Below are 27364 nucleotides of genomic sequence, written 5' to 3'. Positions count from 1 at the left end.
TGTGAATAGTTAGGTAGCCAGATTTGCAGGTGATTTCACTTACAGATCCCCTTCTTACTTACAGATCCCCTTACTAAGACATGCAGTGTACTCACAGACAAACAGGTCTGCTACATAAGGTGTGACTTGGTCTTGTGAAAGGATTTGTGGATGTGAATCGGGGAGTGGAATCAAAGGGTAGTCTACAAGTATGCCTATATTCTATCTCACGGTAACTAGTTCTGCACAGTTTAAAAGCTGACCCCATACTGTGATGGAAAACACAGTTGGTTCTCTTTCCCAGCACAGAGAGTGACTGTGTAAGTCCTTGTTGTTTTGAAGCCCCATGACACAAGATAGTTAATGATCGCTAAGTAAATAATTATTAGGCTGTTAGTTAAATTAGCCCCAGAGGGTGAAGGGCTTCCAGTGAGAAACCCAATAACATGAAGCATTTGTTCTTCCAAAACTGCATGCAGACTTCTAGAAAAATTGTAAAGTCAGTTAACAAGGATTTTTGGATTTTAAGGTGACTTCAGACAGAGGTGATAAGATGGTGTCAATCTCAAAAAACAGCAAGATAGCAAGAAACAATATTTTGCATTATCTTCTAATGAGACATTTTCAGATTGTACTGATACTGCTGTTGCTGATTTGTGTGAAATCTCCTGGTCCCTTGTAGTGTTTGCAAGCACCAAAGAAAGGGTTGCTTTTAACCCTTAGACATATATGCCTAAGTTATTATAATGTAACCTGAGCTTTGTTGATTTGTTGGGCAGGAGGTCTGGTCTAGAGGGTAGAGCCTCCATTTGCCTGAAGATTAACATCCACAAGGTCGCCAGTTCGAGGCCACCGGCACATTGCGACCTTGAGCAGCTGGCAAGCTGCAGCTGAGCTGTTCCATCTGCTCGGAGCGTGGGAGGATGGAGGCCAGAATGTTAAACCAGATCGGAGTGTAACACCTTGAATGTAGTGGTTCTTGAAAGAGAGAACCTTCTTTCAATTTGTAAAAATCCCTGCGTGGATTTAATAAGCCTGCCTATGTAAACCGCCTTGAATAAAGTCTTGAATAAAGACCGAGAAAGGCGGTATATAAATACTGTATATTATTATATTATTATTATTATTGATTGACCAATACTCTAGACCAGAGTACTGTGCATCGCAAAGTCTTGGGATGTCGGCATTCACCGGGGGGGGGGGGGGGCTGCACTGCTGCGAGACTGCATGGTGAGACTGCACAGAGACTGAGCTTGGCTGGCCAACCTCCTGTGCATGGTTTTTGCATGCTGCAAAGGGTGTTTCCACCCACCCTGTCTCTTAACAGCCTTTTCAGCATCCCACATGGACTCTGATCCCTGAAGTGACTGATGATGACATTATCGCCAGTCACCTCTGAGAGCCTTGTGTTGTGTTTGCAGCGTGTGGTGGTATCACCATACACTGAAGATTGGGAAGCGCTGCTCTAGACAATTTTTGATGAAAGCCCATGGCCCAATCCTATTCCTCATCATTGCTCCGTCGGCACTACCGTTGCAAAAATGCCATAAAGTACTTTGCAGTTGTATTACAGTAAGGAACACTGATGGGAAGGTCATATCCTGTCCCCCTTCTTGGGCCTGATCTGCTGAGATGGATCAATGGATCAGTGCGGACTTGCATCAGCTGCAGTTTGTAGTTGGCCCAGGTCCAAGCTGACCTGTTGCACAGACTTGGGATTACCCCTGGGCAAGGGGACATATCCCCTTACCCTAAGGAGACTTTGTGCCAGCTAAACTCCCCCATGGAATGCACCATATCCCTTGCCAGTGCCACTATATTGGCACAGAGGCGTTAAGGTAGAATTGGGCTGTAAGGCTCATCAACCTAATGTTCTACTGTCCCTTTCTCAGAACAGTGATATTTGGTTCAACAAGTTGCTATCAAGGTTGAAACTAAATGGAGAAACATGGCTTTATACACCTTTGTATAGTTCTCTGGCTCTGGCAGTAGGTATGTAAAGATTTGCTCAGAAGGATTGTTATTGCTCTCTTTATCCTGGTTGCCTCTGATCCTAATAAGTGAGATAAAGAAGAACTAGTTTGATTGGTTGGATTTGCATCCCGTCTTCTGTTGTAATATGCTACAGTCATAAGCCTCCGTTCTAAGAAACATTTCATTCATTTCCACTTTTCTTTTCCCCATGGCTTTGACGCATCCAAATTACACAAGCTACTCAGCAGCTACGCACAAGGCACAGAATTGGAGGTGGAACCAAAGCTTGGCGGTAGAGCATATGTCTTGCATGCAGAAAGTCCCAGGTTTAAACTTTGGCACCTCCAGGTAGGACTGGGGGGGGGGGTGGACCCCTACCTAACACCCTTGAGATTTCCTGTCAATCATTGTAGACAATACATAACTAAGGGTGCAATCCTTTCCCCTTATATCAGTGCTTTCCAGCACTGGCATAGCGGTGCCAGTGGGACGCATGCTGCATCCTGCAGTTGGATGTCACTCACGGAGGCAATCTCAAAGTAAGGGAATGTTTGTTCCTTATCTCAGAACTACATTGCCCTTATGTCAGTGCTGGAAAGCACTGACGTAAAGGGTACACAACAGCTTCATAGGTCTATAATGATTGTCTGAAGTCTACCCCAAAAAGTGGGAGAAGTGGTAGCAGATCTCAGGTCCTGTCCTCGGCCTTTCTAAAGACAATATATCCAAGTGGTGGCAGAGGAAGAAGATAGTAGAGGAGGGAGATCAGTTTGACGATGCCAGAACAAAGTGGTGTGTCTATAGTATACCTGGTAATACTGTCCCTGAGATGCATATTTTGGAAATGCGTGTCTTTCCTGGGGCTCTTAATACAGCTCAGAAAAATGATTGAGAATTACAACTACCAAATTCTTTGACAGCTTGAATAAGAAACCTGAACTGGAGAATTTCCCTCTTACCTCCCCTTCCCTCGCCTGCTACCAACTCCCCATTCTCCCATCAGTCCTTCAAACCCCTTTTCTCTGATCTGGAAACCACAAGTTTCAGGATCTAGTTGGATTTTGCAACCAGTACCAGAGTGAAGAATGGACAAGACCTCCTTCCCCCCCCCCTTCCTCCAGCTTACTGCTCCTACTGCTGGAGGAAAGATTTGGAGGATGAGGGGGTGAGGTCAAATTTGGATCAGAAAAATTTTGAGCCATATCCTGAGTTTTGAGAAAAAACTCTGCTTAATTTCTGATCCTAGTCCAATGCAAAGTGTGGGGGTGGGAGTGGGGTGGGATAACATCTGGTAATATCAGAGTTTTATAATTATGTACTGTGAAACTATCCCCCTCATTGCACTAGCACTTTTTTAAAAATCCCCAAAACAGACAAGCAGTTTTTGTTCCAACCAAGTCCAAGAAATTTCTGGACATCGCACAACCTGGACTGGCTCCCAGAGAGGATTCTCCGCACTGTGTATGCGAGTACTTCCAAGAATAAAGATTCCTTTTGTAGCCTGTTATCGGACACTACTTTGTGTGCAGATAGCCTCAAATTGGTTTCCCAGCGGCATGTAACAGATAGGCACCCTTTTGTTAAAACAAGACTCCACAATAGTGGGCCAACTCTTTCCTTCCTCACTCGGCCTTGCAAGGGGTGCTACCCATACCGCAAAGCTGTGCTATTTATAAAAGGCAGGGGAGGTTTAGTTCTCAACAGCTGCTTTTTGTTGTACTTAATAAGTGACAAGAACAGTCTTTGTTTTTATAAGTTGCTTTTCTTATTAAAAATGTTCCCGGTAACTATAAGGAGTGGAAAGTTTTGTAGTTCAGCTATGCATAATAGCACAGCTATTTCAATTACACAGTTAGCCTTTCTTGAAAGACCTTGGTTAGCACTTTGCTGTGCTGCTTAAACATTTCCGCAGCATCCCCCAGGTGTTTATCTTTCATCTATCCTAGCAGTGAAATCCCACAGCTCCTGAGATGAAAACATAAGAGAGGTTATTGAAATGGAGGCCCGCCATAAGCTGAGCATCATCAGAAGCATCCAGGGCAGGGCTTTTTCAACCACTGGGACTTGATGGCATGGTAGGTAGTACTTGGCACCACCATGTGGCACCGCCTTGACTGACCCAGCCTCACTGAAAATGGGGATGGCTGAAGCCATGGTGCACCAGTGGCAAGTTGTGGCTGTGCAGCTGTCTGGCCCCTCAGAAGAGGCACAGCCTGTCATTTCTCTGGTTATATCATTATGCATAGAGGAAATGGATGGATACAAGTTTATCTCCTTCTCTCATAACACCAGAATGCAGGTCTGGTTGATGAAACAGGCAGCCTAATCCAGCGCAAATGTCCCTGCACCAATGCTGCAGTGCTGGCATGGCTTGTGCTGCATCCTGCAAGGGAAATTTGCAGGTGGGAGGTCTCCCCCAACAAAGGGGAAATTTGCCCCTTGCCTGAGGTAAACCCCAGCAGCCACAATGGGGCATAAGAACATAAGAAGAGCTCCGCTGGATCAGGCCAAAGGCTCATGTAGTCCAGCTTCCTGTATCTCACAGTGGCCCATTAGTTGCCTTAGGAAGCACACAAGACAACATGACACTGGCATCCTGACGCCACTGCCTTGCACCTGGCATTCTGAGGTAGCCTCCTTCTAAAACCAGGAGGTTGCACAGCTTGTAACTTGTGATGGACTTTCTTCTAGAAATCTGTTCAGTCCCCTTTTAAAGGCATACGGGCCAGACACCACCCCCACATCCTGTGGCAAGGAGTTCCACAGACTACACACTATCCAGAATTGCTCCAACAGTGACTGGGAGAGGCTGCTTACAATAGTGCTTGCGGCTCTTGCAATATTTACTGCGCTGCTACCCCCTGTAGCTACGCTAAAGTAGGAGTGTGTGATGGCCAGTAACTTAAATGACTCAGAGCCCAATCCTGAGCTGCCCAGTGTGTCGAGCTGCCATGGTGCCATAAACGGCTGCAGCAGCATCCTAACTGTACCAGACAGCCACTGGCAGCTCCTTGGGGGAAGGGAAACATTTGCCTCCTTCTCTCGGGTAAGGAAAGTAGCCCCACAATGGGGCTACTCGATTCTGCGGTGGCTCTTCAGCTGGTACAGAATCAAGGCATCCCGTGTCAGGCTGCGCGGCCCAACATGGGGCTCCGGATCTGGCAGAGCTCAGCTTTGCCTGTCCCGCCCCCTCCCGCCCTGCTCCCTCCCCTGCCAATCCTTTCCCTCACCCTCTCCCCCCCCCGGAATGCCTCCTCCCTGCCTCCCCCACACCCCAACCTACCTCTCTGCCGCCAGAGTGTCTGGCAGCAGAGGGTGGGCCTCCAACCAGTGCCGTCCCAGTGTGGGCTCACCAGTGGTCATCCTGTGTGCACAGTTCAGAATTGCGCCCTCAGTTGGTACGGCTTCATCATTGCCAGTGGGGCAGGATAGAATTGGGCTGTGACTTGGTTTTAGTAGCCTTTATTGTATTGCGTGCATACCTTTTGTGATTTGCATATATATGTGTGTTGTCTTAAAAGGCTGTTAAGTGCCTCAGGATTCTAGTCTGAGAGACAGAATAAAAATATTTTTCTAAATAATTAAATAATAAAACAATTAAATAGAAACCAGCAGACTGCTTGGCCAGTACGTGCTGAGGAGCAACCAAGTGGCTTCTCCAGGTAACCTGTTGCTCAGATTGAAAAAGAACAGAAGACCTTGAGGCCTGTTCAGAAGGAAACAGGAGGCGATTGATTTATTAAGGATTGATTATCTGGCTAGAAGGCTTTCTGTGTGCTGACCTGAAGGGCCTGCAGTTTTGGCCTTACCATTCCTCTCCTGTACTTCATGGCCTGCTGAAATTAACAGCACTATATGGACTATATGAGATGATTGTGTTGGGGACAAATTGCTATTCCTTTCACTGGACTTGCCTTGGAGAATCCCCTCTTCTGAAAGAGTGAGCAGCATTAAGTCATTAAGTTGGCTCGGTCATGTCGTGAGAATGGATGATGGCCGGATCCCAAAGGATCTCCTCTATGGAGAACTCGTGCAATGAAAGCGCCCTACAGGTAGACCACAGCTGCGATACAAGGACATCTGCAAGAGGGATCTGAAGGCCTTAGGAGTGGACCTCAACAGGTGGGAAACCCTGGCCTCTAAGCGGCCCGCTTGGAGGCAGGCTGTGCAGCATGGCCTTTCCCAGTTTGAAGAGACACTTTGCCAGCAGTCTGAGGGTAAGAGGCAAAGAAGGAAGGCCCATAGCCAGGGAGACAGACCAGGGACAGACTGCACTTGCTCCCAGTGTGGAAGGGATTGTCACTCCCGGATTGGCCTTTTCAACCACACTAGACGCTGTGCCAGAACCACCTTTCAGAGTGCAATACCATAGTCTTTCGAGACTGAAGGTTGCCAATACAATACAATATGGACTATATGAGATGATTGTGTTGGGGACAAATTGCTATTCCTTTCACTGGACTTGCCTTGGAGAATCCCCTCTTCTGAAAGAGTGAGCAGCATTAAGTCCCAAAATATTAATAATGTGCTTGAGATCTGTTTTAATGATGCCATATTCACAAGACAGTTGGGGAGCATAATTAATTCACTTTTGTGCTTTGGAACATTTTTTAAATTTCAGAACTCCCAATTACAGGACTTGTTTTTCTTCTGTGTAGTACACAGAGGCATTGTCATTCCGTGAGCTGTCAAGATCCTTCAGCGTCTTTTAAAAAGAACAAAACAGAACACTACTGTGGGAAGCTGCCTACATTTGGGCTTGATTCTCTGAGCACAAAAAAATACAGGTGTCTTTTCATTGCTGGAGGGAATGTATCAAAGAACAGGAAGACAAGGGGGAAAGCTGGTTTGCCAAATGGGGTTTTACCTGTAGGCCTGAAAAACTGACAGTTTCTTTTTCTTTGTGGATTTTGGAGGAAATGCCACATGATGCTCTCCTTCCTCATACCTATGAACTGGCTGGGAATTCACCTTTTACCTTCACCTATGGTGGCACCTAGCTTTTGGTTCTTACTGGTACCAAGACACTAATTTCTCTGCTTCCTTAAACTATTTTACATAACACTTGAGTTTGCATGGATAGACATCAGTCTTGCAGGGATCTATTTATTTTTTACTTATACTCCCCAGTCCTCAGCTACAGCCAGATACAAAATAGTGGCTTGGAGCAGGGATGGAGTTGGGTCCTTGGACAGTTCAGGTCCTCATCTGAGAGTCCACCTAGCTGAGTCGAACCTGTTTTGCCAGTGATAGTGCCCAGGGTAACATCGGGGCAGGTGATGGGTGCCATGTAGGGCATTGTGCAGGCATTGCTCCATGGCCCCAGAAGCTTGGCAAAGAAGGAAAGCAAGAGAAAACAAGGAAGAAAAAAAGAGAGAAGTTGAGGAGGAGAGAAAGATTGAAAGAGAACCCACGAGAGTGTATCTTGTTGGCATCCTTCAGTCTCAGAAGACTATGGTATCGAGCTCTGAATAGTGGTTCTGGAACAGAGTGTCCTCTCCAGTGTGCGAAGCCTGGGTAAAGTAGATTTTGGAGGATAGACTGTTACCCATGCAGCAAATCCCTCCTCTCCACATCGCTGAAATGGTCCAATGGAAAGGCAGAAGCCAATACGGTTGGTTCCGGCGGCGTCGCAGGAGTTGCCAGAACGTGACTGTGTTCAGCCATGAACTGCCTCAGGGACTCCGGCTCTGGATTTTGCCTCAAGGTTGACTCCTGAAGCCTTTTCCATAACTGGATGTAGCCATAAGGCAGTGGAGGTTTGGGATCAGAGTTTTCCTTCTCTCAGATGAGCTGCCTTCCCAGGCTAACGAGTCCCATCTACCCAGTGGCTGTTTAGTCGCCTCTTAAGACAAGTACAGCCAAACTGAGGGCCTATTCTTATCCCCAGCCCCCAGGGGAAAGTATATGCGCTACCCAGAACTGGGCATTGCTCCCAGGCCTGCCACAATCTGACACTGAACCTGAGCTTGCTTGAGCTGAGACCAGAAACAAGCAGGTAACCAGTATGTGCTGAAGAAGACCGGAATAATGTGCTTCAAGCAACAACTCCAAATCGGCAATCTGACTGCTGCATTTAGCATTGTTTGACATTATTGAATGCTTTTCAAGGGCAGTCCCATGCAGAGTGTGTTACCATAGTTAAACCTGGAGGTAACGAGGCAATAGATCACTGTTGACATGTAATCAAAGATTAATTTTTGTTTTGCCTCTAAACTAGCCCATGTTAATATTCCTATTATTATGTCAGCAGTTCGTGCATTTATGTTACTTGCTCTGCAGTTTGTTGAGTTGTCCAGCATGAACAGCAGTAATAAGAGACTGCGTCTTTCTTTGACGTGTATGTGTGGGCTTGCCATTTAACTCGGTTGGGAATAATCTGGAATCTGAGCATTCCAGCCTGTGATCAATTTCATTCATTGTTGGCCCAGACAAGTGACTAGCTCTCTTTTAAAAACAAAATCTTCGCTCTCAGGGCTATATCCTTGCTGGGGTTGAAGGGCACCAATGTCTTGTGGTTCTGTTCCCTAAAGCAGCTCTGGAATCTTCTTTGGTGACAGAAGAAGAATAAGAACATAAGAAGAGCCCTGCTGGATCAGGCCCAGGGCCCATTTAGTCCAGCTTCCTGTATCTCACAGCGGCCCACCAGATACCTCAGGGAGCACACACAAGACCACAAGAAACTTGCATCTTGCTGCCACCTCCCTGCATCTAGCATTCTATTTACCCTCAAACCCCCCCAGTGAAGACACCAGATTGCAATTGGGTTGAACTTGTGCTAAACACAGTAACCCATTTTTAAGGCATGAAATCCATGAATATACCTTCCCTCTCTTGCCAGTCTGGGGTAGGTGAGAAAAATGCTATTCATGGCCAATTCAGATGACAGAAAAAAAATGGATACGGAGGAGAGCAGAAGCCATAATCAAAGCAGTTATTCATGCTCTCCTCCCTGTGATAGGCTGTGAGTGCTCTCTCTCTCTCTCTCTCTCTTTTGCTGCCTGGGCAAAATTGGCAAACTCCTGGCCCTTAGAAGGATGCAGTTGCAGCCTGCTTGGAGAGAACCTGTATGGTCTGGCGGAGGGGTAGGGAAGACACCAAACCCACCCATGTAAGCTCACTTGCTCTTCTGGTGTCCTGGCATTGCCTTTATTTCCAGATGTGTTTGGAGGCTTGGCTTTGCCAAACCCACCACTTTTTCACCCGCCTAACCAATTCCTGTGCAGACCAACAGGATCACTGCCCTGGCCTGGCTGCTGAGTTCATGTGCTGATGGGGCACAGCCCAGCAGCAACAGTAGGAGACAAAGTGTATTTGGCTGCCATTGGGAGGAAGTGTGCCATCCCGACACTGGGACTCTTAGCACTGTCTCTCTTGGCCTCACTGCCACCTGCCCCCTCCAATCACTCTTCACTCCTTCCTATCTTATTCTCCATACATTTCTTCTTCAATCCTGAGTTCATCTACATGAGAGTAAGCCCAGGGAACTCAATGGGACTTCCTTCTGGGTAAATATGCATAAGATCAGGTAATATGCCAACTATTCATCTAAGAGGAGTGAATCATTTTATGTCAGTAATGCTAATTTACATGACCCTATAATTTTCTCTTGCTCTGTCATCAATACCCACAATTCCTTGACCCTTTATCCTCCTAGAAGTCCCTCCTAACCACACTCGCTGAGATATACAATTTTTTTAAAGAATTGTTTAGTTATAACAGTGTGTAAAGGTTTCCTCTAATAAACTGTTGTCATCTTTGTAGATCTCAAATACAAGCCCAGTTTGTCTATTGGCTGGTTGTGCAGGTCTTATGTAGCCTGATGTGCGTGCTGTTCACACTTCACCTGTGTTGCATGTGTACGACACAGAAAATGTGACACAGAAAATGTTACATTTGCTGAAATCTGCAAATTAGCATGGCCCAGCCTTCTTACTTGATACAGGTGGAAACCTTCTAGCCTTGCTGAAATCAAGCAAACACACAAATGCAGTATGTTCCTTTTCTGAAATTGGACTTGTTAGAAAGGGTGCCAGGCAGGGCCTCTGAGAGGAATTTTATCAGGGGATACAAAGTTTCTTTAGTGCCCCTTTGCAAAGGGGGAGGGGTGAAACAATGGGGGAGCATGGTGATGGGCAAGCAGAATAGGGGCACAGAGGGGCGAAACAGGGTGGGGGGAGGGTGGTGACAGCTGAAAAGTCTTTGGAGCACAGGTCTACCCACGCGTGCGGCTTTGGCAGCTGGATGCAGTAGTAACGGAAAAACCAAACACACTCCTAAGCCTCTCTAAAATCTTTTAAATATAGAAAATCATGCAGAAAATTAGCATCATCATATTTGGGTTCACACTAGAATGGAAAGCTTCCTGTGTGTACCAAAACTTGCTTCTGCAGCAGCTGTAGTCCTGCAGTGGTGTCCCTGAGCTCTTCAACACTCCTTCATGGTAAGCAGATCAAACAAGCCAAGGAGCTACTGTAGCAGTCCAGTTTCCTCCCAGATTTGACTCTGTGTTAAGGACTGTCATGTATGCATTCCTCAGCCCAGCATCTATGGCTTGCAAGTAGCTGTAGTAGCTGCAGCCACAGGCTTGTGGTAGTGTCCCCAGCACTCTGTGCAGGCAACAAGTCTGAGTAGATAGGAAAATGTAAGATGCCAGGAAATTTCAGGGCCCCCTCTTTTGGCTCCTGGGCCCCCTTCTTGACCCTGGGCCTGGGTACAAATTACCCCCTTTGCCCCCCTCTCCTAGGCCCTGGTGCAGGGTGACTTTCACATCCAATGATTTAAAATCTTAGTGTTAAAATTTGCTCAAGGTGTTGTAAATATGTAAAGTTACATATTCTTCACATAAATGTGTTACATAAATCCCAAGTGTTACATAAATAAAGATCTCTCATTTTTTATCTTCACAAACAGCCCTGTGAGGTAGATTAGGCAGAGAGAGAGATAAGATTGCCTAGTAGTGGCATATGACTCAATGGGCAATGTATAAGATTTTACAAACTTGCTAATATAATTATAAATATTTCTATAACACTTTAAAAGGGGGGAGAATTACAATCTAAAACACTACATAGGGAGGCATTAACAACATCACTGGAAAAGATGCTGTGCAGGAGTAAATGGGGATAGTTTCTCTCCTTTTGCTAAATATAAGATACCTGCCACTTTAAGAGGTGCCTCTTAGCCCAGTGAGCAGGATACTGGTTACACAACTAGTGTTCTTCATAGTCTCACAGCCTGTGATAGATGTCTGCTCTCCATGAATTTGTCTAATAGTTTCTTAGGACCTGCTGAGCTACATGTAGAATTTACAGGCAGAGCAAGTTTGTGAATATGATATTCTGATAATGCCTGAATAGTAGTTCTGTTGGTTTTACTTTTGATTAAAAAGTAAAGAGAGCCAAGATGGTATAGTGGTTCTGGAGTTGAACCTGAAGGACCCAGGTTAAAATCTCTGTTCAGACATGAAGCTTCCTAGGTGACCTTGGGTCATTAATCTACCTCACAGGGTTGTTGTGAGGGGGAAAAGAAGAAAAAGAACCATGTATACTACCCTGAGTTCCTTGGAGGAAAGATGTTATAAAAATGTGAAAAACAAATTATGCATATGGCTCAGTTCTATGAAACTTGGATTTTGAGAATGCCGCTTTCAGACCTGTGTGTGCTGATTTGAGAGAGTGATACCTTCTGGATTCTTCTGAGCACTCATGCAAGGAATTGGGCTTGGCTGCAAGTCTAATATGCAAGACATTTTGGTTCAAGATTCAAACACAGTTGAATCCAGTGTGAACTTCAACCACCCAGATCTTAAGTGATTCCTGCTCCATAGATAAGTTAGCAGTGAAGACAATCCGCATGTAAGCCAGCAAGGGAGAGTTAAACCTTACATTTCTAAGCAAATATGTATTGGTTTGGGTTTTGCAAGAGATTCTCTGTGTCTGAATTGAATTATTTAAAAGTGCAGAATTTACTAACCTGCCAATTTGAGGTTCTGATAGTGTCTGAATAGATACACTGCTGTATTTTATTTTTGGTTTAAATAGAGTCCTTTTTTCTTGTATTATATGCTTTGTCTAAGGACCTTCTTCAGCAACAAAGAGCATGTTCAGGCTCTGAAAACTGGGTGGTGGGGAGGCAGCCATAGTCTGCTGTTAACAAGCAATCTGTAAAGCATTGTTGAGGTAATTGCCAGGAGCAGAGGCAAAGCTACTGAAAGTGCAACAATTAAGAGGTGTGATTTATACGATTAGTAAATAATTTGCATAAATGTGCAAATTAGGCTGTCTGGATTTGGGGAAATGGGATATATCACTTCCTGTAAGCAGGGGATATTTGTCCAGCCAAGTGACTCTGGCCCTTTAAATAAGTATCCCAAAATATATCAAGATCATTCAGGTATATCAAAGCAAGAGTAACAAGTTTTGTTGTGGTTGTGTTGTGGTTCCCCTGGGGGCTGGGGATAAGAATAGGCCCTCAGTTTGGCTGTACTTGTCGTAAGAGGTGACTAAACAGCCACCGGGTAGATGGGACTCAGCCTGGGAAGGCAGCTCATCTGAGAGAAGGAAAACTCTGATCCCAAACCTCCACTGCCTTGTGGCTACATCCAGTTATGGAAAAGGCTTCAGGAGTCAACCTCGAGGCAAAATCCAGAGCCGGAGTCCCTGAGGCAGTTCATGGCTGAACACAGTCACGTTCTGGCAACTCCTGCGACGCCACTGGAACCAACCGTATTGGCCTCTGCCTTTCCATTGGACCATTTCAGCGATGTGGAGAGGGGGGATTTGCTGCATGGGTTACAGCTTATCCTCCACACCTACTTTACCCAGGCTTTATGCACTGGAGAGGACACTCTGTTCCAGAACCACCATTCAGAGCATGACACCATAGTCTTCTGAGACTGAAGGATGCCAACAAATTGTGGTTGCCCACTTGTGACAAGAAGTTATTAGCAAGATGGCAAAGGCTTTTTGACGTGTTAAACAGGTGAGACCTACCTATGGATTAGAACAGTGGTTCTCACACAGTTAGCACCGGGACCTACTTTTTAGAATGAGTCTCTGTCATTCTGGTGGGTGTCAGGACCCACCAGAAGTGATGTCATGACCGGAAGTGACATGAGCAAGCAGGAAAATTTTTAACAATCTTACCCACACTTGCCCAGGAGTAAGTCCCTTTGACTATCATTGTTAAAGGAATATACATAGTAGCTTGTTAAAAGTACAGGTCTGTAATATTTCCCCAAATGCAGTCACATACCATGATAGCATCAAGTCTAATAGATTAAAAATAAAATATTTAAATGAATGGGGACCCACTTGAAATTGGCTCGCGAGGTGGGTCCTGACCCACAGTTTGAGAAGCACTGGATTAAAAGATTAAATTAAAAGAAGACAAAAACTAGCCACATTAATTTGTTAGAACCCTGGAGAGAGAGGCTGCAATCCTATACATGCTTCTCTGAGAGTAACCGAACTCAGTGGGACTTATTTCTAAGTAGATATGCATAGGCTTGTGCTCAAAGAAAAGTTAGTAATCTGGGATTAATTGTTCTTCTAGGCAAGGAGCAAATGGTTAAGAGGCTATGGGTAGAGGTGTTTGTTTCCAATAAGACAGGATTACAGCCTAAGTCTTACTGAGCACAATGGGTTTACTTCTGAGTAAAATAAATAACACTATTTTCAGACATCTCTAGCTTTCGGTTCAACTGAAAGTAATTAGAAAAACTATAACTGGAGGTGACAAGTTGACTTGATGGAGTCACTGGTGAATGCCAAGCATACTACTGTATTAGATCTAGCCAAGGTCTTCTTGTCAGATTTCTTTTGGAAGAAAAGTCAGAGTGTAAGACTGCCTTTGCTACATTATGATAGTACTAGCTGTTTGCACCCATGCTTTTCTGTTTGTGTGGGTCTTTGGCTACATTTCAGCAGTTGATGGAGCAGATGTTTTGGCTTTATGAAAATTATTCACCTGCATATTTGGATGATGTGGTAATGTACAGACTTGATTGAAAAAGCTACCAAGGCAGTAACTTACTATTTTTTCAGGGTGGACAAATTCATCTATGCTTATGGCAGTGTCTTGAGTCACGGCAAGCTACTCACAACTTGCATAATATCTAACTAGGAATCTATTATTAACAGAGGCAACATATTCCCTAAATAAACAAAGAGTTTTCCCTTGTGGATTAATTTATTGTGTCCAGCAATACATCTGTCATTTTGGCTTGTGATTATTGGAATACTGATAATAACTTGCTGATATGCTTCATGAAATGCAATCATTAATTATGCTGGATTTTTGTGTTTTGGGGGGGGGGGTATGTGTCTGTTGTACTTCTGTAAGTATATGCTTAACTCAGTGATCTAATGCACTGGTTTGCGAATATGTGTTATGTATTAACTCAGATTTCGGGTTTGTGTAGTCCTTAGTGCCCTACTTGAAACTATGGGCTATGCTCTCAGCACCTTGCCAAGTGGAACCAGTTAACACTCAGGCAATAGTGAACATTTAATGATCAGAAGCCAAACAAAGTTTTGTGTTTCTTTTGGTGCTCCCAGCTGAGTAAGTTTCTTTCTGTAGCCATGAGAGATACCCATGTGCTCAAATCTTATTTTAAAAGGTAACCCAAATCCTACCTCACTGCTTTCTAAATACTTTAATTTAATTAGGTATAAAGAGTGCTGTTAATTACTTCTTAGACTTTGTGTTCTTCTCTGAAGTTCTAGGAAATAAATTTTCAATAGAATATTTTCGACTTTTCTATTAATCAGTGTTTTTATATGTGCTTAATTTCAAGGTTTCTGGATTGTGTGGAAGTACTAACTAATTAGGGGTACTTCTTTGCTTATGTTTCTTGGAATAGACTTCCAACTGTCCACATAAGATATCTTGAATTACATGTGTACTAAATGGCAACATGTGTGCCATGTTTTACCATGTGGTTACCATCTAGGCTATGGCTACAGTTCCCGGTTCTGGGAAAAAGTTACACAATATCCCCCTGTCAGATTTGTCTAGTAATCGGGGGCCTTCATCTGCAAATATACCAAAGTTCAGGACAGCAGCTCCTCACAAAGTACTGTCACAATTTCAATCAATCCATCAGTGAGTGATAAGCTTGGCTTTTAGCAGCTGCACCACATACTCAGGCAGGGAAACCTTTTCTCAGGCTGGACATGCAGTGATGAGGAAAAGCTTCAATTGCAGAATTTCATCCAACCATAAAGCTCTTAAAAGCACATGAACCCAGCCTAGTAGTTGCCGATCTTTTTAGCACTGGGACCCACTTTTTAAAATGACACTCTTATCAGGACCCAGACTTTTTAAAAAGGAGATCTAGTAAGAATATTTTATTTATATATAATAACCAGAAAAGACCCTCAAACTTTGCAGCTACAGCTATTAGTTATCTTTCCATCACCTTTTGGGGACCTACCAAAATTAGATTGTGACCCATCAGTGGGTCCTGACCCACAGTTTGGGAACCACTGACCTAGCCCAAAAAAGAATGTTAGCAGCCCTAGTAAGTGAGTGTGTCGAAACTTGCACGTTCAATTGCTTTTGTTCTGAAATGGGAACTGATTAACCCATACTTGCATACCACTGAACACTCAAACTCCTACTAAATGGAATATTTGTAGAGCTTTCCCACAGCAAGTGCATACAGTATGAATAACACACCCTTAAATGGCTGAATATATTTTCCTCAGAGCCTTGAATGTCCTGTGGCTCCCCTGTATGAGCATATGAGTATTTAAGGTGTATGTCTGTATTTCCCACTGTTTGCTATAGGAAACTATAGCAAGTACAACTGCCACATCTAGTGCGGAGATGCTCCCAAATCATACCCTACTTTAGTCTACATTTGAAAGAGAATGGAATTTTTAAAAGGTCAAAATTACAAAATAGTTTCTAAAACAGACGAGCTGCTTTCTTTGTAGAAAAGACCCAGGCTTTACAGAGAAGCCCTTGCTAGCATCTGGGCCGGATTTCTTTTGATTGGGACGGATTCCCTTTCTGTGCTGATTTCATTATTACAACTGGAATGTTTTTCTTCTAATTGATGTGCAGCCTATGGTTATTTTTATTGTTAAATAAAAGCAGGATTTAAAAATAAAATAAAATAAATAAATATGGTGAAGTTGGTATTTCATATTTGTAGGATGCAGTTGCGGACCTACCATTAGGTCCGATGGGGCAAAAGCCCCAGGCGCGAGGCATCAGGACCCCGTGGAAGCCTCTCTGAGGCTCCCAATGGGTAGAAACTGTACTTCTGGTTTTCCGGAAGCATAGGTTAAAGCATCGCGGAACCTCACAGAGGTTTTCCCCGAAGCGTTCTTGGGTTGCGCGAAGCTCTGTGAGCCTCAGTTGAGGGGGGGCAGATTTCTGCATGGGGGGTGAAAGCCCGTGGGGGGGGCGCCATCGCAGACCTTTGCCCCAGGCATGGGGCTGGGGAGGTCCGCGGCTGTTAGTATGTTAATGGCTTTATGAAAGGTGCCTGTCCATGTCACAATCACTATTGCTCTGCTTTCCCCTTGTTTACTTGATGTTGCCAGGTCATAACACAGAGAACACATTACACAGGAAAACTGTTTTGTATTTAGATTGTTGATTTGAAGCCCTGCTTATATGTGCAAGACAGAGGAGCCACAACAGTCTTTTCTCTGCTACATCTGGTAATTTAAAGCTGCCCGTGTGTTGTGTCCTTGTTTGGTTCAGAGTATCCAAGTTCTGAAAACAAGCTTTCCTGTGTCAACTGTTGGAAGACTAAGCAAAATCTTTTCTTGTTCCATTTACCTCTACATCTGGGCAGAATGGACTTTGGAAAACATACACCCTGCTGTCAAATCTGATGCAGAAACATGATTACCTTTCAAAGCACAGAGTTCCTGGAGGACTTTAAAAAATATTGTCTGGTGGTGGTGTTCGAAAAGACAGAGCATTGTGAACAGACTGCTGTGGCAACTATTTATTGTACTTAATCAAGCTGCAGTCTGAATGAACTTTTCCAATACTTTGACAATCCGGACTGACTATTAAATGGAAATATTTAATCCACTGAATACCAAAGGGCTTTTGAACACATTAAGCATAGTTTCTTGGTTTAGTGCTGTTGGTCATCCAAGACTGTCACAATGGTCTACTTCTTATTCTCTTGTTTGCTGCATGTTCCTGTTTTTGTGGAGCAAGCGGCAATGCTTGCAGCATGTTCTGTGAAAAGATCATTTTATTCAGACCCATAAAGACTTACCCACTGTTTGTGATGAAAGCCTTTTATGCAAACCTCATCTGTGCTAGGAAGTTACCCAACGGTGCTGACAAGAGGCATGCACAGCCCACCAAATCTTACTTCTGAGCAGCTCTTGTTTATTTCTTTGAAGCAAGCGTGGAACCATGTTTGGTTCACAGTGTCTAAGGCGGGGTATCAAACTCGTTTCCTGCAGTGGTCTGAAGAGTATTCGTGGTGCCTGCTGAGGGCTGGAAGTGACATAAATAAGCAGAAAGTGACATCATTAAGAAAATGATGGCCAGAAATGTGCACTTGTTCTCACATAGCAACTCATTAGCTGTAAATACAGAAGAAAAAATGTGCAGATCTTGTTCATAATTTCAAAATACGAGAGAGCCCAATTATAATGGGGGCCAGGTAAATTGCTTCTGGGGGGGCCGCATTTGACCCACTGGCCTTATGTTTGACACCCCTCATCTAAGGGGCTCCTGCAGAAGGCAAAGCTGAAACCATTTGTATTTGTAAGAGAAGAATGAGAGAATCAGGTTTTCCTTTCTGTCTGAAAACAGGTTTTACAGGATTTTGGCATTAAAGCCCTTTTAAAAGCTAGAGTACTGGTTGTACATATAAAATTCACTTTATTGACCTTTACACAAGATGCAGAGGAGTCTATAATTCTGTATATGTGCACAGGCAGTCTCCCAGATGCATGATGCTCAAGCCCAAACTGAGATTTGGTTGTACAGTACAGCTGTTCTAACACCTGCCTATTCATTTGAATGATGACAAATCAACAACTCTTCAAAAGAGAGCTGATTTTTCTCATGATATGATGTTCATCCTATATTCCTACTATTTGCCTATATTCAGTCATAACAAATATAATTTATCTGATATGCTATTTTCTTGCAATGCTTGCATTGCAGGCATCAAAATTGGCTGTAATGTATGCAGGGTATATTCCACAAAACATACATTCTGCGGGCCACAACCCTATGGAGGTATGGGAGTGAGCCTCTTGCATACCCTTCCTCGCATGCACATAACCTGTAATTCGAACTGCAACTTATGCACAGCAGTGCAAACATAAAGAATATTTATATACCACTTTTATAGTAGTAGTTCACAAAGCAGTTTATTCTTTTTCTAAATTTTTAATCATATCCTATTATGTAAATCATTTTAATTGTGTTGTAAGCGGCTTTAAGATATTGTCTTCTGTGATGGGAAGAATGTGTGTGTGTTCAAGGCTTAATTCTGTGCCTTGTCACAAGGCATAACCTACTTGCCCAGATGGTTTGTGAACTGGCATTTACAATATAGCTCTCAAGCATTTTTATTGCAAGAAGGGATCATCCTATATTTATCATAAGCAGCTTCCAAAGGTTGACTGCACAGATAGGCAAGTTGGCTTAGTCTCACCTTCCAAAAAAAGAGAGTAAATAATCAGGTTTTCACCCTGTCAAGCCCCAACAGTTCCCCCTTCTCTTTACCTACAAGTCCAGAGCAGCAATGGGATAGATGGTAGTGTTGACAACAGGCTGAAGGTGGGGGGATCTTTTCTTTATCTCTACTCCCTTCTTTGCACTGCAAGCACCAGAACAACCTGGGGTGTGAACATAGGGTCCCAAAGAGCTTTTTCTTCCTCATCCCCCCCTTGTCCCTGCATACTGCAATGTTCCTTGAGACTTGTAGTCTTTTGAGTGACTACAGAAATTGCCAGTAAGTCCCAAAAGACATTGTGAATTTTGCTGTAGTCTTGGGATGCTAAGGAGCAGAATGTTGGGCCAGTGGAGAGGAGAGAGATAGAAAACACTGACCTGGCTCTTGAGTCAGAGCAGGTTTTACTGAACAGTGGGGGAATGAAGGGGGAAGAGGGCAGAAACCTCCCCCACACATACACACTGAAGCTGCCACTGCCCTCCATTTCGCCATTACCTCTACAGAAGTGACTTAGAAGAGAAGTGGGAGAAATCCAGTGATTTTTGCTGAGTGAAAAAGGAGAGTTGTGTCTCTCTGTTGAAGCAGGTTTCACAAACCTTATAATTTTTCCCCCCAAATTTGAATGTAATGAAACTCGCCTGTGTCCCTGATTGACAGCATGATCCTATCCCTGACCTAGATGTTTTAAATGGAGATGGATTGCTGTTGAATTGTGCTGCACTGATGGAAGGAGAAGCAGCAGCAGCAGTGTAGTGTATGGTCTGGTGTTGTACCACCTTGGTGCTGATGGTATGTGTTGCTAGCATAATTCCTGCACTAGCAGGTCCTTGCCAGCACAAGAAGAAAATCTGGGCAAGTTGGGACATGGATAAGGAGGCTAGGGACTTAGTGTCGGTTCTGTGCCTTTTTTAAGGGGTTAATTCTACTCAGGATGGCATAGCATTACAAGTAAAAGGTGGCATAAGTAAAAAGATTCCCAGCTGAGATCCCCAGATAACTGCCTCACCTCTTCCTTCCCCACAGGGCAGGATTCCAACTCACACAGCAGTCAATTATGGCACAGTATCCATCATCGATATAGACACTGGTATAGCTTTACCTTTCACTGAAGCAGAAGTTGGTAGCGATCCCATCTTCACCCCATGGATGCAAGTCAGGATAGGACTGCAGTGTCAATTCCTCAGCATTTGGAATAGACTTTTGATGAATGTGAGATGCTCCTTTCTTATAAGGAAGCCTTACCTATAGAACCTAGATCACCTATTGAGATCACATGTCCCTTGCTATCTGTACAAATTACAAAGATGCACCTTTTAAAGTGGTTGCACTCTTATATTTAGTGGGTGGATAACAGCTGTCTTACTTAGTTCCAGCACCACGTCCTTCCCTGTGACTGTCTGCTGGGGCCTCCCTTGTGTTTCTTTTTAGCTTATCAGCCCCCCAGGACAAGGAACTTGTCATTCCTTTTGCTACAGAAATCACATTGTGAATATTTTTGTTGAAAAGCTGTGTGTAGATATTCTTAATAATAATATCAAGACAGGTAGCATACAGTGCTTTGCCCCCATGTCTGCAGTATACACCATGAACTACAGTATACCCCATGAACTATAGCCTTATAAGTATACTGGGCACAATTAGAACTTTTGGTGGTGGGGACCTTTGTTAGTGCAAAGTGCTTGTATTATGGAAAGTCCTCCCTTTCACCAAACCCCCAACACCCTCAAAGAAGTAGGAAGAGCAGATGAATAACGCTTGTCTTCTCTCAGGACCCTTACAGCTATGCTGCAGCAGGACTCCAAACTCAGATGTCCCTTGGGAACCTCACCTTAGCAGCAACTGGGGCTGCCAGGACAAGACACCCCATACAGGTAAGCAAGAAGAGGGGGGCCATTTCTCCAGCTGTGATTCCTGAACATGTTCCACCCTAAGCACGGCAAGGTGGACAGAGTACTAAGATGCTCATGGCCACAGAATGTCTTCCTCGTCCTTTCTCTAGCAATAGACAGAAGCTGTGTCTGTGTTCGCATCCCTTTTCTTATGAACCAGTGTCTCCTATTGTGCAAAAAGGCAGAGCCTTGTTGACTACAATTCACATAAGCTCCCAGCATGCACTGGAAAGGCTGTGGAGAGCATAGCCACTGTTGTTGTCTGCTCCTCTTATTGGAACTCCTTGCAAATTACTCATTCTTCCTTGCAGGACTGGAGTCAGGCCACACAGAGCAGAATAAACTGGAAACAGAATAACAAAACAACTCCCTACATTGAACAGGTGAGTATTGTCTCAATAACCATTATGTCTTCCCAAACACTGACCTTTCAGGGAAGGCCAGTAGGAAAGCAGACTGGGCTATGCAGAATGAAAGAGCACCCACCTAGCCCTAGGTAGAAAGATCCTTTCTTGAAAATATATTTCCCAACCAGACATGAGCACCCAGTCACAAGGCTGTTGCATTTGCTACTCATTATTAATTGCTATCCCCACAACTGTCTTGTCTCTCCACAGGTAACCGAGTAGCTATTGAATACTCCCGGGGCAACAATGTCCCCCCACCCCACCAGTGCCATGCAAAGCACAAACAAGGCTTGTAGCAGCAATGATTTATGTAGAGTCGTTCTCTTTTTCATTCCTGAATTTCTTTGCCTCTCAGAAGCATGACAGGCAGAAATGTAGCAGGTGCAGCAGCACCCAGTTGGGGGATGCAGTTCTTCTTACTCTGCTTTTTGTCATGCAGCTTGCAGAGGCTAAGGGCTGTGGTCCAAACAAATCTATTGACAATCTCATGTTGCTGTGATAGTGTCAAAACCTATTCCAAAACTTGTATTTATCAATAAAAACCTGTGCCAGCTGCCTCTCTGTTCCCCCGAGAGTTAGCAGATGTCTTTACTATGGTAGGCTAGCATTAGGAGGAGCAGGCAGTGAGTTCACCTCCATCACATTCCTCCTGAGGTTGAAGGTTTATATCTCGTTCATTGCCTTGCCAACAAGGGTAAGAAGAGAAATCTCAAAAACTCTGTGTCCTGACATATATGTACAACAGTTTATGATGGTGTGATGATAAACCAAGCAGTGTTACTTCGGGGGGTGGGGTGGGGTGGCAAGATCACAGACAAAGTGCACAGGGGAAATAAATGGCAGACATGGATAGTCAACCAAGTGATCATGGTGCCTTGCGGGGTGGGTGGATAAGAAGAGAAGTGGCTGGATAGAATGAAGAGAGCTGCTAAAGTGAGAGCCATCCCAGCATGAACACATTGAACAGTTTCCTGACTGCTCCTGAATTGTGTCCATTTGCTCAAATCCCTAAATCTCCCTAAAATCAATGGGACTTGGGCACACACCTAAGCACTTGTTCAGTGGAACTCCAGGAAGCTTGACTTTTTGCTGTGTCTTTCTATACACATCTACAAAACTGCAATTGCCTAGAGCCTTTTGGAAATAACAACCAAAGAGGCAGCTAAGGTAACAGGCTCATACCGAATTCATTGGGGTATTTTTCTTGCATCATGCAAGATTAGTGATGCTGTTGTGAAATGCTTCTGTTATTACAATCTTTGAAAAGAAACTGGAAATCTTTCTGAGATTACTTTTTGTTCACAACTTATAATTTGTGAGTTAAGCATGCAACTTCGTACACAACTGATTGAAAGGCTGGCACATCATAAAGTATTTTGACAGTTGATCTATCTAGTCTTCTTCCGGTTGTGGGGATTCTACAAACTGATTCCCCATATATGTTGAACAGTAGAAAAGGTGCATGGAAGGCTGCAGATCATGTGGATCCAGGAATCAATGTCTTCTATATTCTTGGAATATCTTTACCAAGTCTCAGATGGGCAGGTTTTCAGCCCAAATGCATACTTTTAAAAGTACATCTTGTTGGAGCAGATGAAGGGCGCAATCCTAACCACTTATGTCAGTTCTTTCCAGCACTGGCATAGCGGTGCCAATGGGACGTGTGGTGCATCCTGCAGTTGGGTGTCACTCATGGAGGCCTCCTCAAAGTAAGGGAATGTTTGTTCCCTTACCTCAGAGCTGCATTGCCCTTATGTCAGTGCTGGAAAGCACTGACATAAGGGGTTAGGATTGCGCCCCAAGGGTCCATCTAACCTACAGTTCCTTTTCTGATGGTCTAGCCAGATGCCTCTGGAAAACTCACAGGGATGGCATGAAATAATGTAAATTTTCTGTTTCTATTTGGCAGCTGACAGCCACAGGTAAACTGTCTCTGGACACTAAGGAGTAGTATTCAGCTGTCACAGTTAATAATGGGCATGATTGAACTATCCTCCATAAATTTGTCTAATCTTTTTTAAAAAGCTTCCTTGAGACAAGTTCATACAGTGCCATAGCAGAATGGAAGTTCCTTCCCCATAGTTTATGGACAACTGCAAATTCAAAATTCACATCTGCAACACCCATTATATGGTTCCTTCTCATAAGAGTTCATGTCATCTTCGACGAAACTGATTCCAGTGCCATATGAAATGGCCCCAAGATGTTGCATTTGAAAATCACCATCACTGAAAGTTGCACAGAGAGAGATTCCAGTTTGTATCTTTCCTTTTTCTTACTGAAATATGATTTCCCATAATCCCAATATACTTTTCATTTAACAGGAAATGTATTAGCCATAATTGCATTAAAAACCTGGATCCAGAAAATAATTCAGTGAAATTAAGGGTTGAAGAAATCTGATCTCTTTATCTCTGTTGCTTTTTCCTTTTTAGCATGCATGGTTTCACTTCCCCATTTTTAAAATGTTGAGTCATAAAAAGAGGGAGTTAAAGGTAGAGTTGCAGTCTTCTTAATTGGTCACAGGAAGTTTTCTTTATGTTTGGGCACAATGATCTATTTATCAGAAACTGTTCTTCTGTAGTATGAACCAGTGTCCCTTCATGTCATGCTGCCTGAATAATGCCTCTTGAGGATGTGAACACAATAATAGCTGCATAGGCAGGCTCAATGAGGATATAAATAGCTTTCTACCAGACTGAAAGGCTGAATCCATCATTAGGTTGCATGCAGCTGCAATGGTGTAGGTGGGTGGGTAGAAGCAGCTCCCATAGAGTATAATAGTAACCTGGTACACAAAGGTCCTGTTTCTCAGATTACGTCATTCCACAAAGCTTTTGTTCCCCAACCTAAATTAAATCTCTCTGCCAAGTAGAGTGAAGTGCAATAAGCTCTTGGCAAACTTGAAGTGACTGATGAAACTAAAATTTGTATTCAATTACTTGTCTTATACTTCCACCTTGGTAGTTGCAACAATTTTTTTTCCACTGGACTTCATGGATGTTGATAATTGAACAAATATTTGGGACTTTGGGAATCTTCAGTGAAGAGCAAATTATTTGTACATGCTTCTTTCAAATTAAGAAGATAGTCAGTTTCCTACATGCATATTACCAATCCATTCCTCACATTAACTAAACTCTGGAATTGAATGGATGGTCAGTAACCCTGAAATGTGTGGTCAATCTCTTGAATTTGGATTACTCTGTTCAGTGCAAATTAACAGAAGTATAAGTAACTGGTTTTCAAATGTCAGCAGCTCTATGTTTGCAAAACTTTTTTTTTAATATCAGTAACTTTCAGGATGATTTGATACTTGTTTACTCAGAAGTTAGTTCTATTTTGTTCAATTGGGCTTATTTCCTAGTAAGTGTATTTAGGATTGCAGTCTTTGTCAGGGCCAGTTTGATAAGTCTACCAGTGAATTATTTTCTTGGCACTGAAAGTTGTTGGTGCTTGGCACTTTTTAACAAAATACACTTTGCTTGAGAAAACCCAGGTGAAGTGCACCTTAGGGAAGATGTAAAGGAGACATGAAGTGACATAAAACTGCCGGATCTATTACTTTTCTGTCAACAACTGACTGATCTCATTCTTATGTGGAGACAGGTTAGTTCTCCTCAGAACTAAGTAGAACACATCTTCTGTCTGTAGGCCAGGCTTGTGGTTTACTAGAGTTGGCAAATATGCAAAGAACTAGGGGATGTATGGGGAGAGCACTTCCTCTGCAGGAAGATCTTCACCATGTTTAGGTCCAAACGGGTTAATTATATTGTTAGGTAATCCTATGCACACTTTGTGGAAGCCAGCTCCATTGATCAAATGGGGCTTATTTCTGAGTTAACCTGCATAGGATTACACTGTAAATGTGTTCAGACTTTCTTTTAAATATTAAAATGAGCAGCCAGGACATTTCACAGAAAGGGGTGTCCGTGTATCAGCCTTCATCTGCTTCCTCTCACTTCATATGCTCTCACACTTACTTCCCCCCCATACCCAGCTCTTTCGTTTGGGGCAAATTAACTTTCAGCCCCAGTTTTTCCTTCTTTGCCCTCACCCAAATACACTCTCCAGCACACTCCTTTCATTCTGTACCTTCTGTTCCTCTGTCTCTGTGGGCCATAACTACATATTAAACGTGTGAATGCAGCTTGTGTACTTGATCTTTAAAACTTTATGAATAGCTGCAAGGGCCCAATCAAGATTGGGACCACAGTGGGGATAAAGGGTTAAGGCTCACCATGGTCTTTCCAGGATTCAGTCTTTCCAATCAATCTTAGAGGGACTGAGGTCCCTCATCTCTATGGCTGCTATTCAAATTGCAAAAATCAAGAAAGTTTCCCCCTGTCATGAGCCTCATGTTATATGAAGTTTGGCCCTCTGACTTCCACTCCACTTTGTCTCATCCTACACCCATATTTTAATTTTATCCCTCAGTTCGATCCATGTCATTTTTTGGCTCCCTCCCTCTTTCAACCCAAGCATCTCCATTCTGTCTCTCACCTCACCTAGTGGAGGTGACACCTGACTGTGGATCGTCACAGCAGGCTGGGCAGCTTCCTTGCTAGGCAAGCCAATAGTGAGGAAGACATACATTTGCTTTGTGGCAGTTCTACAGTAGAGCAATCCAGCCAATTGAGAGGGATTTTCTTCCCATCTGCTTTGAAACATGAGAATGTGGTTCTTTTACCAGTATCGTGTTACCAGAATGCCTTGGAAGATGAGCCTGAGCATTCTCAGGATTGGTCTGAAGCCAACTACCCTTTGGTGTCATAATCAGAGGCATCACTAGCGTTAGTGTCACCTGATGTGAGAGCTCATTGTGTTACCCCCATGATGGACCTCTTCCCTTACTAGACTATACAGAATTAAAATATAAGCACAGCCTAAATGCAGTTGCAGCACTATGGTTGGTGTAACACGCATTTGCTTTATTTATTTATTTTCATATATCACCCAACAAATGATCACCCAACAAAACAGATCACCCAACAAATCAGTAACCAACAAAAATCCAGTGACCAACTTGATGTTACTCACACAAATGAATTAGAGTTCTAGAATTAGCTCTGATGGATGGAAATGAGAGTTGACTTATACTAACACCTCACTGGTTCTCTGCTGAGTCGTAACAGCACCTCACTGGCTCTCAGAACAATCAGTCTCATTGATGGCTTTTTAGTTATGAAAAACCACTTTTTGTTACATAAGGCAGTTGTGTTTTCCTTTTCGTTATTCAGCCATAAATTTTGATAGAATACAGATATTTCAGTGTGGATTCTTTCATTGCATTCTGCATGAAACTCCACATCGTGTGAAATATAGCATGATGGCATTATTTTAAAATACCAAGATTTCAGTTTTTGTCTAGTAGTAGTGTTCCCCTCCCCGAGTACATCACCCAGTGCGGTCCGCACTCCCCTAGCAACACCACTGGCCATACTGCTGGCAAGTCTGTGTTACTTTGGAAGTCTTCTCTCTCATATGGACACTTTATATCATGAGACTGTAAGAAAAGCCCTGCTGGATCAAAAGTCTATCTAGTTCAACTAGTCCAGCATCATGTTTCCCATAGTGCCCCTCCTTTGGGAAGTCTTTATTGCCTTTGGGAAGTCATAAGCAGGAGAGAAAGTTATACTCCTCTCCCACCATTGCTCCCCTGCCACTGATATTCAGAGGCATACTGCACCTGAACCCAGAGGTAGTATATAGCAATTGATACTTTTCTTTCATGACTTTGTCCTTTTAAAGCCATCCACGCTAGTGCCCATCACTATATATTGTGGAAATGAATTTCACAGACTGATTATGTGCCAAGTGAAGAAGTACCTCCTTCTGTCTGTCCTTAATCTCCCAACAATCAGTTTTATTGAATGATCTGGTTCTAGTATTGTAAGAGAGGGAGAAAACTGTCTATCTATTCTCTCTACACCATACATAATTTTATAAGTTGGGAATCATGTCCTTCTAATCACCTCCACCCTCTGATCAATTTGGTCACCTACTTCTGCATATTTTCCAGCTCTACAGTACCCTTCTTGAAGTGCAGCAACCGGAACTGAACATTGTATTCAAAACGTGGCTGCACCATAGAGTTATATAGGAGCACACCTATATTTCTGCGAACTTCTAGATTTTGAGAATTGTATCAAGTGAGGAATCTGCTATCTTTGACCCGAGGAAGTAGCTAATCTGATTATTACTGGAAGTTTGGTTATTTTGATGTACCCTGTGGGTCTATTTCCACATCACATCACCACCACCACAGCAAAAAAATTATAAGATTGGTTCTGAAGTTTGTTTAGAAGGTTTGAATGAAAATGACCAAAGCAAAACAAATTTGGAGTGGTGGATCAAATTTGAAAATAGTAAGAGGACAGATCAGCAGTGAAATAAGTAATTTACCACCATAAATTAGTAATTTAATTAATGGGTGACCA

At 43.4% G+C, this 27364-nt stretch overlaps 1 protein-coding gene across 3 annotated transcripts in view; it reads left to right on the top strand.

Annotated features, from left to right (window-relative positions):
* Window positions 1-27364, top strand: part of SPATA13 (spermatogenesis associated 13) — a 107658-nt gene that overhangs the window by 12536 nt on the left and 67758 nt on the right. For all 3 annotated transcript variants that reach the window (XM_066618998.1, XM_066618997.1, XM_066619001.1), the window contains exons 2-3: window positions 20398-20499; window positions 20829-20900. In XM_066618998.1, the coding sequence (XP_066475095.1) occupies window positions 20437-20499; window positions 20829-20900 (135 nt within the window). In that variant the 5' untranslated portion in view covers window positions 20398-20436. The remainder of the gene's footprint in view (window positions 1-20397; window positions 20500-20828; window positions 20901-27364) is intronic.

This window comes from Tiliqua scincoides, chromosome 3 (assembly GCF_035046505.1).
Source record: "Tiliqua scincoides isolate rTilSci1 chromosome 3, rTilSci1.hap2, whole genome shotgun sequence".
NCBI classification, from domain to species: Eukaryota; Metazoa; Chordata; class Lepidosauria; order Squamata; family Scincidae; genus Tiliqua; species Tiliqua scincoides.
Note: the sequence above shows the minus strand (reverse complement) of the source record. Positions and strands in the feature narration are given on the sequence as shown.